The sequence below is a fragment of the Girardinichthys multiradiatus genome, chromosome 10, assembly GCF_021462225.1.
Source record: "Girardinichthys multiradiatus isolate DD_20200921_A chromosome 10, DD_fGirMul_XY1, whole genome shotgun sequence".
Lineage (NCBI taxonomy): Eukaryota > Metazoa > Chordata > Actinopteri > Cyprinodontiformes > Goodeidae > Girardinichthys > Girardinichthys multiradiatus.
In genome coordinates this window covers 21,227,441-21,248,662 of record NC_061803.1, presented here as the reverse complement: position 1 = coordinate 21,248,662, position 21,222 = coordinate 21,227,441, and the positions used below count along the sequence as shown (strand labels likewise).

The 21,222-nt window shown below is 43.6% G+C and overlaps 1 protein-coding gene and 1 non-coding gene across 3 annotated transcripts in view; one reads left to right on the top strand and one right to left on the bottom strand.

Moving 5' to 3' along the window:
- The window catches only part of tbkbp1 (TBK1 binding protein 1), a 116,115-nt gene that overhangs the window by 25,006 nt on the left and 69,887 nt on the right, over positions 1-21,222 (bottom strand). The window contains exons 4-7 of one of the 2 annotated variants that reach the window (XM_047377602.1): positions 20,047-20,151; positions 8,563-8,710; positions 6,684-6,886; positions 3,327-3,388 (exon numbers count right to left, since the gene is read on the bottom strand). In XM_047377602.1, the coding sequence (XP_047233558.1) occupies positions 3,327-3,388; positions 6,684-6,886; positions 8,563-8,710; positions 20,047-20,151 (518 nt within the window). Of the gene's footprint in view, positions 1-3,326; positions 3,389-6,683; positions 6,887-8,562; positions 8,711-12,972; positions 14,058-20,046; positions 20,152-21,222 lie in introns of those variants that run through there. The other variant, XM_047377603.1, reaches the window with a different exon arrangement.
- On the top strand, positions 73-236 carry LOC124875798. Its single transcript, XR_007040133.1, has one exon. It is a non-coding gene; the product is annotated as a U1 spliceosomal RNA (small nuclear RNA).

Below are 21,222 nucleotides of genomic sequence, written 5' to 3'. Positions count from 1 at the left end.
TCATCATTTATAAGCTTAGTTTCCTTTTGTTTGCTTAATTTTTTACTTTGTTGTGCCTTTTGTTAGATCTTTCTCTGCACATGGCAGGGGAGATACCATGATCATGAAGGTGGTTCACCCAGAGCGCGGCTCAGCCATTGCACCCCGGCTGTTCTGACCTTTGCGAATTCCCCAAATGTAGGAATCTCGACTCCATAATTTGTGGTAGTGGGGGACTGCGTTCGCACTCTCCCCTGATTGTTCTGTTTATCGAACCAGATCAATAAGTACTGGTGCCACCCAGGGGTGTGTTTTATCCCCACTTCTCTTCTCCCTGTACACAAATGACAGCACCTCATCGGACTCGTCCGTGAAACTCCTGAAGTTTGCAGATGACACCACCGTCATTGGTCTGATCCAGGATGGTGATGAGTCTGCATACAGACAGGAGGTGGATCAGAACTACCTGACAGAACATCCTGTCAGAACTACCTTGAACTCAACCCACTGAAGACTGTGGAAATGGTGGTGGACTTCGGAGAACACCACCCCCGTACACCCCCCTCGCCATCCTCAATAACACCGTGTTGGCTGTGGACCACTTCAGGTTCTTAGCAACCACCATCTCTGAGGACCTGAGATGGTCTTTACTCATAGACACTGTTCGAAAGAAGGCCCAGCAGACTGTACTTCCTGAGGCAACTCAAGAAGTTCAACCTTCCACAGGAGCTGTTGGTCATCTTCTACACTGCCATCATTCAGTCTGTCCTGTCTTCATCCATCTCAGTGTGGTTTGGCTCATCCACAAAACAAAACAGGTCCAGACTGCAACGAATAATCAGGACTGCAGAGAGAATAATCAGGGCTGACCTTCCCTCCATCCAGGACTTATACAGGTCTAGAGTCAGGAAAAGAGCTGCTAAAATCTCTGCAGACCCCACACACCCTGCACATAAACTGGTTAGAGTTTTACCTTCAGGCCACCGCTACAAAGCACAGTTTCTTCCCCCAGGTTGTTTCTCTGTTGAACTTTCAATAGAGTATCAAACAACAGCATACAGATGTGGCAAATGCACCTTTTACTTATATATGTGTATATTTGTATATACAGGTCCTTCTCAAAATATTAGCATATTGTGATAAAGTTCATTATTTTCCATAATGTCATAATGAAAATTTAACATTCATATATTTTAGATTCATTGCACACTAACTGAAATATTTCAGGTCTTTTATTGTCTTAATACGGATGATTTTGGCATACAGCTCATGAAAACCCAAAATTCCTATCTCACAAAATTAGCTTATTTCATCCGACCAATAAAAGAAAAGTGTTTTTAATACAAAAAACGTCAACCTTCAAATAATCATGTACAGTTATGCACTCAATATTTGGTCGGAATCCTTTTGCAGAAATGTCTGCTTCAATGCGGCGTGGCATGGAGGCAATCAGCCTGTGGCACTGCTGAGGTCTTATGGAGGCCCAGGATGCTTCGATAGCGGCCTTTAGCTCATCCAGAGTGTTGGGTCTTGAGTCTCTCAACGTTCTCTTCACAATATCCCACAGATTCTCTATGGGGTTCAGGTCAGGAGAGTTGGCAGGCCAATTGAGCACAGTGATACCATGGTCAGTAAACCATTTACCAGTGGTTTTGGCACTGTGAGTAGGTGCCAGGTCGTGCTGAAAAATGAAATCTTCATCTCCATAAAGCTTTTCAGCAGATGGAAGCATGAAGTGCTCCAAAATCTCCTGATAGCTAGCTGCATTGACCCTGCCCTTGATAAAACACAGTGGACCAACACCAGCAGCTGACACTGCACCCCAGACCATCACTGACTGTGGGTACTTGACACTGGACTTCTGGCATTTTGGCATTTCCTTCTCCCCAGTCTTCCTCCAGACTCTGGCACCTTGATTTCCGAATGACATGCAGAATTTGCTTTCATCCGAAAAAAGTACTTTGGACCACTGAGCAACAGTCCAGTGCTGCTTCTCTGTAGCCCAGGTCAGGCGCTTCTGCTGCTGTTTCTGGTTCAAAAGTGGCTTGACCTGGGGAATGCGGCACCTGTAGCCCATTTCCTGCACACGCCTGTGCACGGTGGCTCTGGATGTTTCTACTCCAGTCTCAGTCCACTGCTTCCGCAGGTCCCCCAAGGTCTGGAATCGGCCCTTCTCCACAATCTTACTCAGGGTCCTGTCACCTCTTCTCGTTGTGCAGCGTTTTCTGCCACACTTTTTCCTTCCCACAGACTTCCCACTGAGGTGCCTTGATACAGCACTCTGGGAACAGCCTATTCGTTCAGAAATTTCTTTCTGTGTCTTACCCTCTTGCTTGAGGGTGTCAATAGTGGCCTTCTGGACAGCAGTCAGGTTGGCAGTCTTACCCATGATTGGGGTTTTGAGTGATGAACCAGGCTGGGAGTTTTAAAGGCCTCAGGAATCTTTTGCAGGTGTTTAGAGTTAACTCGTTGATTCAGATGATTAGGTTCATAGCTCGTTTAGAGACCCTTTTAATGATATGCTAATTTTGTGAGATAGGAATTTTGGGTTTTCATGAGCTGTATGCCAAAATCATCCGTATTAAGACAATAAAAGACCTGAAATATTTCGGTTAGTGTGCAATGAATCTAAAATATATGAATGTTAAATTTTCATCATTACATTATGGAAAATAATGAACTTTATCACAATATGCTAATATTTTGAGAAGGACCTGTATATGTATATTCTGCAATGCAAAAACAAAACCAGAGAGCAAAGTGTACAGGAGTCAAATTCCTTGTTTGTATGTACGAACTTGGCAATAAAGGTGATTCTGATAATGATATGTATCATCTATGCTTCACCTACTGGGATTGCATAGTTGAGAACTGGGCCCAGTCTGACAAGCAGATAGATACATTTTTCTCTTTCACCAAACTAAAGAAGTTTAGCACATTTTTGACCATGAGTATGATACTGACCACTACTGATAACTCCACACAACCTCTCTTTCAAACAAAATAGACAACAGCCAAAAGCACACCATAAGAGCATATTCACATGAAGTCACAGAATTCAAGAAGCATTACTCCTCTGTTAACGCTGTTTAAACCCAGTTAGTCAGTGAGTGGAGAACTTGCCTGCTTCCTAATGAGGCCCCTGGAGGTGGGCCTGAGCACATCCCAGCAGGACAGCAAAGATGAGCTTCTGCTGAAATATTTCTTAATCTTGTTCTTTTTGTGATTGTTGCTCAGCCTGTATTCCTTTTTGCTAACAATAACCATACTCCTTGCTTTCTTTCCATCTTCGTCTCCAAATAAACTTCCCTTTCTCCCATGCTAAGAGATTCTTGGTGGTCACTTACTGCTCATCTCCCACCTTCTTTATCCACTCCACATCGCACCGCTTGCATGGAGAAGTCATTTCCTGCAGAAGTAGAGCATGAAATTAGATTAGCATGCAGGTTGCTTGTGGGATATTGGATAAAATCTGACAGCATTTGCAGATCAAGACAGCAAGTAAAAACGTCCAGGACGATTGTTATTCATGCTTGTTCTCAGTAGTTTACTAACTTTCTGAGGGATATGCAGACACATTACAGGCACCCGCCCCCCCAGCCAGACATTTTTCTCTTTAACGCTTAGGTGTACAACCCTCGAGCACCCTGTAGAGGGTATAGAGCTGGTCCAGTGTTCCACGGCTGGGACGAAAACCACACTGTTCCTCCTGAAGCCGAGGTTCGACTATCGGTCGGACTCTCCTCTCCAATACCCTGGCGTAGGCCTTACCAGAGTGTGATCCCCCTGTAGTTGGAACACACCCTCCGGTCCCCCTTCTTATAAAGGGGGACCACCACCCCAGTCTGCCAGTCCAGAGGCACTGTCCCCGACCGCCACGCAATGTTGAAGAGGCGTGTCAACCATGACAGCCCTACAACATCCAGAGACTTGAGGTACTCAGGGCGGATCTCATCCACCTCCGAAGCCTTGCCACCGCGGAGCTTTTTAACCACCTCGGTGACTTCAGCCTGGGTGATGAAAGAGTCCAACCCCGAGTCCCCAGCCTCTGTTTCCACCACGGAATGCGTGATGGCAGGATTGAGGAGATCCTCGAAGTACTCCTTCCACCGCCCGATAATGTCCTCAGTCGAGGTCAGCAGTCTCCCGCCCCCACTATAAACAGTGTTGGCAAAGCACTGCTTCCCCCTCCTGAGGCGCCGGACGGTTTGCCAGAATCGCTTCGAGGCCAACCGGTAGTCCTTCTCCATGGCCTCACCGAACTCTTCCCAGGCCCGAGTTTTTGCCTCTGCCACAGCCCGGGCCGCAGCACGCTTGGCCTCACGGTACCCGTCAGCCGCCTCAGGAGTCCCACAAGCCAACCACAGCCGATAGGACTCCTTCTTCAGCTTAACAGCATCCCTTACTGCCGGTGTCCACCACCGGGTTCTGGGATTGCCGCCACGACAGGCACGGCAGACCTTACGGCCGCAGCTATGGGCAGCAGCATCGACAATAGATGCAGAGAACATGGTCCACTCGGACTCTATGTCTCCAACATCCCCCGGGATCTGGTCGAAGCTCTCCCGGAGGTGGGAGTTGAATACATCCCTGGCCGAGGGCTCCGCCAGGCGTTCCCAGCAGACCCTCACTATGCGCTTGGGCCTGCCGAGTCTGTCCGGCTTTCTCCTCCTCCAGCGGATCCAGCTCACCACCAGGTGATGATCAGTGGACAGCTCAGCCCCTCTCTTCACCCGAGTGTCCAAAACATGCGGCCGAAGGTCTGAAGATACGACAACAAAGTCGATCATCAACCTCTTGTCTAGAGTGTCCTGGTGCCAAGTGCACTGATGGACACCCTTATGTTTGAACAAGGTGTTCGTTATGGACAATCCATGACTAGCACAGAAGTCCAATAACAAAACACCACTCGGATTCAGATCGGGGAGGCCATTCCTCCCGATCACGCCTCTCCAGGTGTCACTGTCGTTCCCCACGTGGGCGTTGAAGTCCCCCAGCAGAATAATGGAGTCCCCGGGAGGGGCACTATCCAGCACCCCCGACAGGGACGCCAAGAAGGCCGGGTACTGTGCACTACCACTCGGCCCGTAGGCTGAAATGATAGTCAGAGACCTCTCCCCAACCCGAAGGCGCAGGGATACAACCCTCTCATCCACTGGGGTAAACCCCAACACGAGACGGCTGAGCTGGGGGGCAACAAGCAAACCCACACCAGCCCGCCGCCTCTCCCCGTGGGCCACTCCAGAGTAGAAGAGAGTCCAACCCCTCTCAAGGAGATGGGTTCCAGAGCCCACGCTGTGCGTGGAGGCGAGCCCGACTATTTCTAGTCGATATCTCTCGACCTCCCGCACAAGCTCAGACTCCTTCCCCCCCAGCGAGGTGACATTCCACGTCCCTAGAGCCAGCCTAAGCATCCGGGGATCGGGCCGTTGAGGTCTCCACCTTCGTCCGCCACCCAATCCTCTTTGCACCGGTCCCTCACGGTTCCCCCTGCAGGTGGTGGGCCCACTGGCGGAAAGATTCCACAGTGTCAATTGTGGAGTCACAGAGGGTGATGGGGGCAGGTGGGGCTGGGTTCTGCCTGAAGTCCACAACCATCTCTACTGTCTTTAGAGCGTTGAGCTCAAGGTTGTTCTGGCTGCACCAGTCCAACAGATGGTCCACCTCCCATCTGTACGCAGACTTGTCACCATCAGAGATGAGTCCGATCAGGGTGGTGTCGTCCGCAAACTTCAGAAGCTTGACAGACTGGTGACTGGAGGTGCAGCTGTTGGTGTACAGGGAGAAGAGCAGAGGAGAGAGAACACAGCCTTGGGGGGAACCGGTGCTGATGGTCAGGGAGTCAGAGACGTGCTTCCCCAGCCTCACGCGCTGCTTCCTGTCAGACAGGAAGTCAGTGATCCACCTGCAGGTGGAGTCGGGGACACTCAGCTGGGAGAGCTTCTCCTGTAGCAGAACTGGGATGATGGTGTTGAAGGCAGAGCTGAAATCCACAATCAGGATCCTGGCATAGGTTCCTGTGGAGTCCAGGTGCCGGAGGATGAAGTGAAGGGCTAGGTTGACTTGGGTCCACCACAAGAACACTCTCCTGACAATATTAATAAATTACCGCACTGGTAGTCATTTAAATAAAGTAAACCTAGGCCTACAACTAAAAAGCAAAAGATTTGCTTTATACTGCTACAAATGTGGACAAGGTGTCCAAAAACCTCTTTATAATAAATGAGCTAATATGTTATGTTTCTGTATGCAGAGCACCACTGATGGTGCACCCAGGAATAGCATTGTTTCTAGCTTTTTTTTTTACAAAGTAACGGAAGGTGGGTCTCTTGAGTTTATCTAAGGGTATCAGATTAGAGGAGGTTAAACACAGTTTTTAGAGCCACTACAAGCCACAGTTTTCAGAGTTTGGATGAAAAAACATCTGAGTACCATGTATTACTATTCTTTTGCTTTAAAAATTATGCACTCCTTCTGTTGGTCTATCACTTGAAGTCGCAGTAAAAAACATGCCCAACACACAACTACAGTTTGTGGTTGTAATGTGACAAAATGCACAAAAGTTCAAATATTGTGGAAACCTCTCCAAGACACTGGAAACTTAATGTGAGATTTTGTTAATATTTTACAGTTCAATACTTTTCAGATGTTAGTTTAAATGGTCTGGATGCTGTGAAACAAACTAAAAACAAACCGACACTGACCCTCTCCCTCTGGTCGTCCTGCAGCTGTCCGATCTCGTCTTTCAGTCTCTCGACCTCTGCCTTCATCTCCTCCTCTCGCTGACACGCCCCCTGTGCCTCGTGCCGTGCCCCTTCTAGCTCCACCTCCAGCCGCTGCAGCTTCAGGTCGGACAGGGTATCCAGGCTGCGTGAGCTCTGAAGGGTCAGGGCTGGACAGTCCAACACTAGGAGGAAGAATGGAAAAGAATCAGAGGAAAGGGTGTAAACATGCAGCACAAAAGACATAAATACTGAGCTTTTATTGCTTTTTTTCCTGACTAATGCAATGCCCTGCTTTCCACGGTTGTACAATCGATGACTAAAAGAGAGCCAAAGCACTGACTTCTTTCAAGGGCAGCGTTTTTCAGCTTGTACCTAGGTGATTTGATCTGTGTGGGCTAGTCAGTGATTCAGCTCCGCTCACACAGTCCTTGAGCTACAGAAGACATAGCAACTGCACAGCAGCATCATCTTTTATGTTTGCTCCTGCCTCCTCCATAAAATGTGTATGTACAGTCACAGGTGCAAACATACTGTACAAACTTAGAAAATGATGGAAGACAAACAGCTTTGATGCAAATTTCTATGAGTTCTACGCCAGTTTGATGCCTAAGCAGAATGATAACTCCACCTCAAAATTTCCTGTCGTTATAAGAATTTCAATTTGTCATGACAGTCTTAAAATCCAGTATTGTCAACATTTTCACTTACTATTTTCTCCTGATTCCATGAGAGCATCAGCAAATATCAAATTCAAAAACACGATGTAACGCAGTTACTGTGTGCAGTTTAATAATAAAAATCTCACTTTTTTTAATGGTGTCCAGAAGAAGCCTATTTAAAAACAGATATGTTATTTGGAGTTGTGTTGTGGAGTTGTTGTGTATATGCAGTCACACTCCAACATAAAAAAGATTGCAAAGATGTTGTAAATTACCACAATAAATACCACAAAATACCATAACAAAATTTTAAGTTTATACAATGCATACCTAGGAGAAACTGTTGGATTGATTTTTAGCTGTCCTAATATGCTGCGATTTAAAAGACCCTAAATGAAAGGTATTCATTTAACATGGCCTTTTTATGTTTGTATTTGGGGGCTACACACAAAACTTAGATCATAGAATGGGAAGATGCAGTATTGTTTAAATCCACAGATAGCAGTGTACAGTTTCAGCTTGTTTCTAAAGAAATACTTTTGTTTAGGGACACAGCAATTCCTCAACCACTCACTAGAGTTATTAAAAAAACTACAATTTGTGATTTTCAATCCTGGCTTTTTGGGGAAAGTCCAGCATTAGCCAAAATTGGTATCAACAGGTTAGACCTCTAAAAAAATAAGAATTGGCCAAAATAATTGTAGTCAGTGGATTACAGTTGTGGCTTTTAGGGAAAAATTTGCATCAATCAAGCTTTTAATTGACAGGTCAATGTTTTAGAGAAACCTGTTCAGAATTGGCCAAGAAAAACTAAAATTGATGTCTAAATAAGAGACAGCAAGCAACTGAATGAACTGAAAGAAAGATGTTGCTTTAGAAGTACATTCAGGATAATAAAAGGATGAGAATCATTTGGTAGAACATGACATAAACCTAATCGTGAAAAATTGTGGAAACATAAAGAGGGAAAGAATAACCCGCATTGGCTGTGAAGTGACCAAAAAAGCTAAACCAACTGAAAAAACAGGCAAAACACATAACAATAGCAAATATCTATGAAAGAAAAGAAAATGAAAACCCGAGTCAGATAAATAAAACAAATTCCCCCATATCTACACACCATAACTCCTTTGTTATAGACATCAATTTGTTCAGTAAAATATCTCCATTATTGTAAATGAGAGTGTTGAGTTACTTACTGTGTTTGTCGGGAACAGCGTGGAGTTGTAGATACTGCATGTCTTTGCTGTGCAACTGTATGTTGAGTTTCTGCAGGGAATCATCCCTCTGCCTTAACGCAGACTCCAGGCCAAGGATCCGCTCGACATGTTTCTCCACCAGGTTCGTCTACATGAAAAAAATAGCCAAAACTGTTATACAACTGAAAACAAAGTAAATGTTATCTTTGTGTGTGGCAGTTCTTAGAACCCTGTGATACAAACAGGTCAAACACTTGTGATGTGATTTTCACAAACGATCGGACTCCTTTCAACGGCTCTTTACCTTGAACAACAGGACTCAAGTCTTAGTGTCATGGCGGCAGGAGGAGGACAGTCCCAGTGTGCTCCTTGGCAAATTAGTCCTTGCTCAAGGACGAAACAATGAGTGACACAACAAAAAGTTTTCACACTTCATTTGATCAATGTTTACAGTTAAATGTTGTTTACCATTAGTATGTTGCCTTAATAGTTTTATTTATTGGTGCAGTTGGTGATTTTTGTTCCTGCCAAAGCAACGTAAGTCCACTTGTTTCTCTTCTATTTTGTTACTTTTTGCTTTCTTTATTTTGTTTCTACATTACAAACAGCATTAAAATGCTATTAATGCACATAACACATGGAGTAAATGACTACATGGGTATTTGATATTTATATTTATATTTTTTAGACTTGATTTTATATCCATAAAGAAAGACTGTTTTGCATGAACATACTATGGTTGTATTTTGCAACTTTTAAATAAAACATTAATCTTAATTAATATAGATGATTCATGTTTTCTTGTGAACTGCACCCACACATGCCAGGTTTCCCAAAATGTATATACACTGCTCAAAAAAACAAAGGGAACACTTAAACAACACAATATAACTCCAAGTAAATCAAACTTCTGTGAAATCAAACTGTCCACTTAGGAAGCAACACTGATTGACAATCAATTTCACAGCTGTTGTACAAATGGAATAGACAACAGGGGGAAATCTTTGGTGATTAGCAAGACACACTCAATAAAGGAGTGGTTCTGCAGGTGGGGACCACAGACCATGTCTCAGTACCTATGCTTTCTGGCTGATGTTTTGGTCACTTTTGAATGTTGGTGGTGTTGTCACACTCGTGGTAGCATGAGACGGACACTACAACCCACACAAGTGGCTCGGGTAGTGCAGCTCATCCAGGATGGCACATCAATGCGAGCTGTGGCAAGAAGGTTTGCTGTGTCTGTCAGCGTAGTGTCCAGAGCCTGGAGGTGCTACCAGGAGACAGGCCAGTACACCAGGAGACGTGGAGGAGGCCGTAGGAGGGCAACAACCCAGCAGCAGGACCGCTACCTCCGCCTTTGTGCAAGGAGGAACAGGAGGAGCACTGACAGAGCCCTGCAAAATGACCTCCAGCAGGCCACAAATGTGCATGTGTCTGCAGAAACTGTTAGAAACCAACTCCATGAGGATGGTATGAGGGCCAGACGTCCACAAATGGGGGTTGTGCTCACAGCCCAACACCGTGCAGGCATTTGGCATTTGCCAGAGAACACCAGGATTGGCAAATTCGCCACTGGCGCCCTGTACTCTTCACAGATGAAAGCAGGTTCACACTGAGCACATGTGACAGACATGACAGAGTCTGGAGACACCATGGAGAACGATCTGCTGCCTGCAACATCCTTCAGCATGACCGGTTTGGCAGTGGGTCATACAGGCACGTGGAGGCCACACACAATACTGAGCCTCATTTTGACTTGTTTTAAGGACATTACATCAAAGTTGGATCAGCCTGTAGTCTGTTTTTCCACTTTCATTTTGTGTGTGACTCCAAATCCAGGCCTCCGTTGGTTAATAAAGTTTATGATTTTTGTGTGATTTTGTTGTCAGCACATTCAACTTTGTACAGAACAAAGTATTCATTGAGAATATTTCATTCATTCAGATCTAGGGTGTGTTATTTGAATGTTCCCTTTATTTTTTTGAGCAGTGTATTTAACACTAAATACTGAACCAATTTACACGTAACCGCTCATATATAGCAACTCATTCAGGGAATGAGAAAAAGACAGGTTATTAACGGGAACCTTCACTTGAAATCAAGTCTAAACCAACAAGTTAAATAATTGTAAACTCTTTAATATGAGCTGTGATTTTAAGTTTTTAGGAAAACCTAATGGATTTATGGATTATATGCTTTGCTTTGATTGCTGTAAAATGTTCATTGTTTTTATTTAGCGCAAAGAAAGCCACAAAAATGGACTGAAAATCTTGTATATGGAGAGCTCATACAGAGAACATTTATTTGTTTTTCTCTGTTCCTAAAATGCACAAAGTGCTTGAAATGAAACATTAACATGAATTTAGGTGAATTTTTACTAAAGTAATAAATTTCTGAAAAAGATAGACAGGAAAGGGGTTTCCCAAAGAGGACAGTTCAAACCATGGTTAGAGGGGAGAAGCTTTTGTGTGTAATTTTTCTCTGGGAACGTCATTTTTAGATTGTTCTCTGTTCTGACATTTCAGTTACCTTTCCTGGTTAATTACAGTTTAAATAAATGCCTCACTTTCTGATTGGCTACAAGTGACATGTTTTTTTTATCTTATTTTATGTGATGGATCTGCACAAAACAGTCTAAGTTGGTGAAGTGAAAAAAATATACAGGTCCTTCTCAAAATATTAGCATATTATGATAAAGTTCATTATTTTCCATAATGTCATGATGAAAATTTAACATTCATATATTTTAGATTCATTGCACACTAACTGAAATATTTCAGGTCTTTTATTGTCTTAATACGGATGATTTTGGCATACAGCTCATGAAAACCCAAAATTCCTATCTCACAAAATTAGCATATCATTAAAAGGGTCTCTAAACGAGCTATGAACCTAATCATCTGAATCAACAAGTTAACTCTAAACACCTGCAAAAGATTCCTGAGGCCTTTAAAACTCCCAGCCTGGTTCATCACTCAAAACCCCAATCATGGGTAAGACTGCCGACCTGACTGCTGTCCAGAAGGCCACTATTGACACCCTCAAGCATAGGGTAAGACACAGAAAGAAATTTCTGAACGAATAGACTGTTCCCAGAGTGCTGTATCAAGGCACCTCAGTGGGAAGGAAAAAGTATGGCAGAAAACGCTGCACAACGAGAAGAGGTGACCGGACCCTGAGGAAGATTGTGGAGAAGGGCCGATTCCAGACCTTGGGGGACCTGCGGAAGCAGTGGACTGAGTCTGGAGTAAAAACATCCAGAGCCACCGTGCACAGGTGTGTGCAGGAAATGGGCTACAGGTGCCGCATTCCCCAGGTCAAGCCACTTTTGAACCAGAAACAGCGGCAGAAGCGCCTGACCTGGGCTACAGAGAAGCAGCACTGGACTGTTGCTCAGTGGTCCAAAGTACTTTTTTCGGATGAAAGCAAATTCTGCATGTCATTCGGAAATCAAGGTGCCAGAGTCTGGAGGAAGACTGGGGAGAAGGAAATGCCAAAATGCCAGAAGTCCAGTGTCAAGTACCCACAGTCAGTGATGGTCTGGGGTGCCGTGTCAGCTGCTGGTGTTGGTCCACTGTGTTTTATCAAGGGCAGGGTCAATGCAGCTAGCTATCAGGAGATTTTGGAGCACTTCATGCTTCCATCTGCTGAAAAGCTTTATGGAGATGAAGATTTCATTTTTCAGCACGACCTGGCACCTGCTCACGGTGCCAAAACCACTGGTAAATGGTTTACTGACCATGGTATCACTGTGCTCAATTGGCCTGCCAACTCTCCAGACCTGAACCCCATAGAGAATCTGTGGGATATTGTGAAGAGAACGTTGAGAGACTCAAGACCCAACACTCTGGATGAGCTAAAGGCCACTATCGAAGCATCCTGGGCCTCCATAAGACCTCAGCAGTGCCACAGGCTGATTGCCTCCATGCCACGCAGCATTGAAGCAGTCATTTCTGCCAAAGGATTCCCGACCAAGTATTGAGTGCATAACTGTACATGATTATTTGAAGGTTGACGTTTTTTGTATTAAAAACACTTTTCTTTAATTGGTCGGATGAAATATGCTAATTTTGTGAGATAGGAATTTTGGGGTTTTCATGAGCTGTATGCCAAAATCATCCGTATTAAGACAATAAAAGACCTGAAATATTTCAGTTAGTGTGCAATGAATCTAAAATATATGAATGTTAAATTTTCATCATGACATTATGGAAAATAATGAACTTTATCACAATATGCTAATATTTTGAGAAGGACCTGTATAGCAAAAAAACCAAAAACTGAAAATTGGCATGTGCATATCTATCTACCTCGTTTGCTGTGAAGCCCATAACAAGCCCCTAAAAGGTTCTGGTGCAACAAGTTACCTTAGAAAGTCACATAATTAGTGAATTTATATTCAACTCTCACCTCTGGGAAAGCTTTGACCAGATTCCGGGGGAGGTTGGAGATATAGTGTCTGACTGGACCATGTTCTCTGCCTCTATTGACGATGATGCTGCCCCTAGCTGTTGCCGTAAGGTCTGTGGTGACTGTCATGGCAGCAGTCCCTGAACCCAGTGGTGGACACCAGCAGTAAGGGATGCCGTCAAGCTGAAGAAGGAGTCCTATCGACTGTGGTTGGCTTGTGAGAGTCCTGAAGCGGCTGATGGGTACCATGAGGCCAAGCCTTCCGCGTCCCGTGCAGGTGGCAGAGGCAAAAACTCGGGCCTGGGAGGAGTTCGGTGAGGCCTTGGATAAGGACGACCAGTTGGCCTAGAAGCAATTCTGGCAAACCGTCTGGCGCCTCAGGAGAGGGAAGCAGAGTTTCGGTAACACTGTTTACAGTGGGGCCGAGGAGATGCTGACCTCCACGGGGGGCATTATCGGGTGGTGGAAGGAGTACTTCGAGCATCTCCTCAATCCTGCCATAATGCTTTCCCTGGTGGAAGCAGAGACTGGGGACTTGGAGTTGGACTTGTTCTTCACCCAGGCTGAAGTCACCGAGGTGGTCAAAAAGCACAGTGGCTAGGCTTCGAGGGTGGATGAGATCCACCCTGAGTACCTCAAGTGTGTGGATTTTGTGGGGCTGTTGTGGCTGACATGCCTCTTCAACAATGCGTGGCGGTTGGGAACAGTTCCTCTGGATTGGCACACTGGGGAGCCCCCCTTATGAAGGGGGGCTGGAGGGTGTTTTCCAACTACAGGGGGATCACACTCCTCAGCCTCCCTGGTAAGGCCTATGCCAGGGTGGTGGAGAGGAAAATCCAGCCAATAGTCAAACCTCGGCCTCAGGAGGATCAGCGGCTGTGGAACACTGGACCAGCTCTACACCATGTACAGAGTGCTCAAGGGTTCATGGGAGGTTGCCCAACCAATCCACTTGTGTTTTGTGGACCTGGAGAAGGCCTTCGACCATGTCCCTTGTGGTGTCCTGTGGAGGTCGCTCCAGGAGTAAGGAGACAGGGGCCCTTTATTAGGGGCCATCTGGTCTCTGTACAAGCAGAGCAGGAGTTTGGTTCACATTGCCAGCACTAAGTCGGACATGTTCCCGGTGCATGTTGGACTCCAGCAGGGCTGCCCTTTGTCACAGGTCCTGTTCAGAACTTTCATGGATTTCATACAGGATTTCTAGGTGCAGCCAAGGGCCGGAGGGGGTCTGATTTGGGGACCAGAGGATTCCGTCTCTTCTTTTTGTAGACGATGTGGTCCTGCTAGCCAAAAGAACGAGATCCCAGATACAAGTGGATGAAATGAGCTTCCTCCCCCGGGTGGCTGGGCACTCCCTTAGAGAAAGGGTGAGGAGCTTGGCTATCCTGGAGGGGCTCGGAGTAGAGCCGCTGCTCCTTCACATTGATAGGAGTCAGTTGAGGGGGCTCGGGCATCTGTATTGGATGCCTCCTGAACGCTTTCCCCTGGAGGTGTTTCAGGCACGTCCCACGGGGACATCCCAGGGGGACGCCCCAAGGACACGCTGGAGGGAACGCCTTGGGCTCCCGCCGGAGGAGCTGGAGGAGGTGTCTGGGGAGAGGGAAGTCTGGGGGTATCTACTAGGTCTGCTGCCCCCCACCCGACCTGGTCCTGGATAAAGCAGGAGACGACAAGACGACGAAATGACGAGTAAAACAATTTTGCAAAGAAGAGTGGGCCAAAATTCCTCCAGTAGTGGAAGACTCATTATCATTTATCACAAATGCTCGATGGCAATTGCGGCCTTCAAAGGTAGCCCAACTAGTTATTAGATGTAGGAGACATTTTTCACACAATAGGACTAGACTGGTTTGGATAGCTTGTTTTGCTCAATAAATAAAATCATTACTAGAAAACTGCAGTTTGTATTAATGCTGAATATTGTTGTCTGATATTAAAATCCATTTTATGATCTGAAACATTAAACTGGGACAAACCTTTTATGAGACCACAGACTTTAGATTTTTATCTTTGTACTTTATTTTAATTTAAGGTATCTTATTAATGCTACAGCACCATGGTCCTGAATAAAGAGAGTTCTGAGAAGGGAAGAACAAGCAGCAGTCACTCAGCAGCTGTTAAAAACTGTTGACTTCCCACAATTTTGCCATCTTAAATCAAAAATAAATAAAATAAATCATTGAAATTTATTTTGTTTACAGTTTTTTAAACCTTCCTACTTTTGATTGTTAAATCTAAAGTATCACTTTTTAGATTGAGTTAATGAGTAACTGAGCAAAAGACTGGAAGGTGAACAAGACGTGGTTTGCAGATGAAGTCACATTAATGAGCAGTGCAGGTGACACTGTGATGGTCCCTGCCAAATGGCTTCTCCAAAATCTTTGGTATACTTCATTCCCTTATCACTCTGACAGTTTAAAGCTGCAGAAGATACTCTGTAAGATGGACTCCACTGTCAAGTAAAATGCTTTATTACCTCAGAAGGGCACCAAGGCAAGTTCAGCCAGCCAATCTGTTCAGTTGGACATCTCTGCCTGGTGTTGATTTGTAAGCACTTAGAATCAATTCGATTTTTAAAGATTCGGCCAGCAGAATGATACACAAATTAAAGTTAAGTCCCATGTGCTTTATTTCTTCAGGGGTGCAAGAATAATTAAAACAATTGCTGAAAACAGAATCTTTTCCAAAAATATTTTTAGCTAGATTACAGTTTGCAGGATCAGCAAATTCATTTTGTTTTAAAAAGAAACAGATTCATACTTAGCAGATAATAAAGGGCCTTCAGTGAAATGTTAACTCTGGAGGAGCTAAAGAGATCCAAAGCAGAGGTGGGGGAATCTGGTGGAAGGACAACTATTAGTGGAGCACTCCACAAATCTTTTCTTATGTAAGAGTTATCATGAAAGCTCTTGGTGTGGGACCCAATTGCAGACAGGTAAGCAGGAGCAGCACGGTGAGTAGAGGCATGGAGCGTGGGCAATAACAATGGAATGAACATGAGCAGACTTAGTATGAACAAAGCAGAATAAACAAGTGAGGGGCAAACAGAACTGAAGAGCATATATAGTGTCAGACACAGGGGAGACAGTGTTGGGACCCCAGCCATGGATTGAAAACATGGATAGAGCATAGACTGACGATCCCGGTATGAACCTCCCTGCACCTTTAAAAATCACATTAACATACTTCTAGCTCAGCCCAGGAAGAGGGGGAATCGGAACTGGAATCCCTGAACAAAAACCTGTTCCCCCTTTCCGCTCACCCTCTATCCGACTGCAGACCAGAGCTAACGGAGAGGTACGCACGTCAGCTAAAAGGTCTTTAAGCTCGCTGGCGAGTATAAGACTACTTCTTCAAAGAATCCTTGGATCCAAAGTGACTACAATCTGATGGTCGAATAACTGGCAATCGAAAGAAACAACAAAGTTAAGTATGATCAGCTGAATCAATTAATCCAGTGCTCATACGAAAGGGGCGGCTTGAACTTCTCTGTGTGACGCCTACATAGATGCAACAAGAGATTCCCAGCAGAGACCCTGTCTCTAACAATGCTGAGTTAAGTAGTTTTCCCCCTGCCTGAAAGACGACAACATTGGAGCCGCCAGCAACGCACACCTTCTTGCGTGCATGTCCAGGTAACGGGAACTACATTCCCCGTATCACGGCCACTGAAGCAGCTGCAATAGTCCCTTTTTTTCTGCCTGCCACAAGGCTGGATGTCCAGGACAACTTCGCTCCTCAATTAGCCACCCTAGGACATCTCTTCTTCAGAACGGTTCACATAAGAGGTGGTGTTTGGGAGAGAAATTTATTTCATGAAGTTTGCTTATGTTTGTGTTGAGAAACTCAGCTACTCAAGTGCTAGCATGTTGTCTCTCCAGCTAAGGTGAACAAACATTTGAGCCATGATGCCTGCCATTTGCTCCGAGTTGTGGTTTTAAGTAAAGACAACTTTATTTGAAGGGGATTTTAAACACAAATCGGCCATAACTGGCCACCAGCTCTCGTGCACATTAAGGAGTATATTAATGGTATTTTAAGGTATACAGTGCCTTGCAAAAGTACTCGGCCCCCTTGAACTGGTCAACCTCTTGCCACATTTCAGGCTTGAAACATAAAGATATAAAATTCTAATTTTTTGTGAAGAATCAACAACAAGTGGGACACAATCGTGAAGTGGAATGAAATTTATTGGATGTGGCAAACTTTTTTAACAAATAAAAAACTGAAAAGTGGGGCGTGCAATATTATTCGGCCCATTTACTTTCAGTGCAGCAAACTCACTCCAGAAGTTCAGTGAGGATCTCTGAATGATCCAATGTTGTCCCAAATGATTGATGATGATAAATAGAATCCACCTGTGTGTAATCAAGTCTCCGTATAAATGCACCTGCTCTGTGATAGGCTCAGGGTTATGTTCAAACCGCAGAGAGCATCATGAAAACCAAGGAACACACCAGACAAGTCCGAGATACTGTTGTGGAGAAGTTTAAAGCCGGATTTGGATACAAAAAGATTTCCCAAGCTTTAAACATCCCAAGGAGCACTGTGCAAGCAATCATATTGAAATGGAAGGAGTATCAGACCACTGCAAATCTACCAAGACCCGGCCGTCCCTCTAAACTTTCATCTCGAACAAGGAGAAGACTGATCAGAGATGCAGCCAAGAGGCCCATGATCACTCTGGATGAACTGCAGAGATCTACAGCTGAGGCGGAAGAGTCTGTCCATAGGACAACAATCAGTTGTACACTGCACAAATCTGGCCTTTATGGAAGAATGGCAAGAAGAAAGCCATTTCTCAAACAGTTATTTTTCTATCTGTTCTTCCATTGTTGTTTAAAGGTATACATATTATTGCTCTAAGTTAGTTCTAAGACAAACTCAACCTCATTTCCAGGTTCCTAAAGATAATCCTTGGTTCTCAACATAAATAACATAGAATGGTAATATTGCATCATTTTATTGGTCATGTATTTTAACCATTTTTGATTCTCGTGTTTATTTCAACCTGGAAAGACTCACATAATGGAGAAACAACAGGAAGACGGTTAAAGAGTTTATTAATGAAAGATTATTTATTTGGCGCTCGGACCCCTTAGGGAGACGTGAACGCTGAGGATGAAAATGAGTTTGAATAAACATCTTATGATTATGATTAGGTACATCTTCCCCCCTGGGATCCGATCCTGGTGGTGGCGTAGGCCTTGGTATGGAAGCAGTTGGGAGCCCATGGTGGAGAAGGGGTGGAGGAGAGTCGAAGCTCAGCAGAAGAGCGGTGTCTTCCATGCAGAAGGTCTTTAAAACTGATGCCCTGGGAGATGGTTGGCCGAGGAGGAGTGCAGACCTGCCGTTGATTGGAGCAACCAGCTCCAGGAGTGATTGGACAAGGTGAGTCTTCCATGTTGAATTTTCGTTTCAACTCCATTTGTCAATAGTTAATTGTTTTCCTTATTCTTTCATTTTGCTTGGTAGTTTTAGTTGGATTGTTCTAGTATAGTAAAGAGTTTGTTGATTGAAATATGTTTTGCTTGGAGTTCAATTATTTTTGCCAATAAATTATTGTATTTTAAGAAGTTGTGTAAATTTATTCTGTGGGTGCAGAGTTTTGCTGTTCAGTAACGCCAGAGCTTGATTCACCCTTTTCTCTATTGTCTTAATAACACCACCATATTAAGTTGGTTTTCACAGAACAACACTTAACAGACCAAATTATTGTTTAATTAAATATTAAAGAATATAATCATAATAATAACAACAGACAGGGAGACTGACGGGCATGACTCAAGGGGATGATATAAGAAGCTGATTATGGTGGCAAAGGCTCAGAATGAGAACCAAAACATGACTGGAAAGAAAACAGAAATACATGGACACAATCTAACAAAATTAAATATCTTACAGATACAACAGAACTAAAAATGCTCCATGAACAGAATACAAGAATAAGAAAGAAACTAACCCTAATTAAATGAACTAATAAAGCACCACCTGGAGAGCATAAACAATAATGATCATAGGCAAGACCTGAAAAATAATAAAGAGATGCAGAAAACTAATCCAAAATAAAAACAAAACCCAAACATCTATATATTGTAACAAGAGTGGCTAGAAGAAAGCCACTGTTAAAAGAAAGCCATATAAGCCATGTAGGGGTACAAGGCAAACATGTAGAAGAAGGTGCTCTGGTAAGATGAGACCTAAAATAACATTTATGGCCAGTGTGCAACACGTTCTGTGTAGAGGAAAGCCAAAAGTTCGCATAATATACTATCCTTATGTGAGGCACATACGTAGTTGTAGCTAGAGGCTGAAAAAGACCTGGTTCTAAGGTGAAGGTTCATCTTTCAGGAGGAAAACAATCCTAAACATGCAGCCAGATCTATAACTGAATGGATTAAATTATAGGCATGTATTAAAAGGGCACAGTCAAAATCTAGACCTAAATCCAATTGAGAATCTGTGGCAAGACTTGAAAGTTGATGTTCACAGATGCTCGCCTTCCAATCTGACTGAACTGGAGTGAAAGGTGCAATCACATCTTCAACTACAAAATGTTAACTCAAGGGGCTCAATACAAATGCAGGCCACACTCAGATTCTCTAGAATTATGCACTATGCTACGTTGGTCTTTCACATAAAATTAAATACATTGAAGTTTGTGGCTGTAACGTAACAAATTTCAAGGGCTACAACCCTTGAAAAACATTTATTAATCTACTGCCATGATGCTAAAGTTATTGGAAAAAAGACAAAAATATATATGCAGAAGGTAAAATGGAAAGCTTCTCGATAATATGTCAAATTGTTTGGTTTACAGAAATATGATGATATCTGCAGCAGGTAACTGCTAAATTGCTGCAAAGTTTCACTGAACTGGTACCAAACTAGAAGAACTCTCATAGTATTCATATAAGTTATATTTTTACATGTAAATTCACATATTTCATTAAATATTAATGATATCATCTCTTGTATTCAAATCTGATCAGGATTTACAAAGTATAAATCTAATCTACTTGATGAATAAACCATTAGACTGCAATAAAAAGCTATCTAAGTGTTGCCACTGACCATCTTGTCTAGGTCCCTCTGGAGGTTGTTCTTCTCCATGTGGATCTTCTCGTAGGCCTGGATCACATCCTCCAGCTGCTCCTCCCTTTCCTTTCGCTTTTGGAGCTAAGGAGACACAGATAAAAAGCTGAAAAACATGGACATACACACAGACAAAACCAAGTTGACACATTTTCCCTTCTTAGTTTTCAAACTACCCCACTAAGGAAAAAGAATGGAAAACTTCTATTATGAGAGTCATCAAACATGTCCCTCAAGAAGATGTTTTGTAACCAAGTGAAACTAGGACACTGAAATTCTGAGACGTCAGCATGCGCAACACAGCCCTTACCCAATGTCACAGGCTTATAAAAAAAGAGACATGTTTGATGTCTTGGTGGGTTAGTCTTCTTACAGTGTGGCATGATGTATATCACAGTGAGACACAATCTTATTTGAAAGAGCTGAAAGCAGTGAGATTATCCAAAACTGAGTGAAATTGGGAGATTTTTAATGTGGGTGAGGGAAAGAGCTTATCAAAGAATCTGGAAAGAAAACATAAGTCACTTTCAGACAACAGAGTGGGAGCATCAGTGAGAGATTGAATTAAACAGAGAGATACATACTAATGCAGCATGTCAGAGCACAGAGAAATGTACAATCTGTCGATCGAAACATGGAGAAAACTGGCACTGGTTTGTGGATGGCTTATGGAAAGCTTTGTAAAAGAATACAGCAGTATTTTATTGGGATATGATATGATAGACCATAGTACAAATGTGAACTACAGGTAAAATGATACATTGCTTTCAAAGTGTTTTTTACAAGTAAAGATCTGAAATGCGTGAAATGCATTTTAATTTTTATACCCCTAATCTCTGGATCTGCCCGTGTTAGGTTTTGAGTTTTGGTTCTTTGGATTCTCTGCACTTCCCTTATCTGTGTTCTTCAACTTACTGTTCATATTGGATTAGGTTCATGAGTTATTTATGTGTTTAGTATGTTTAGTATTTAATATTCATTTTTAAAACAATTATCACTCACCATTATGGTCCTTGGCTCTGCTCTGCATATGGGTCCAACACAACCTCAAAACCTTGACACCTAAATAAAATCGCCTAAATAAAGTTGTCTTCAGAAGGTGCCTTGTCAGTAAAAAGAACCCATCTGTGAGAAATTATATGTCATTAGTCAATT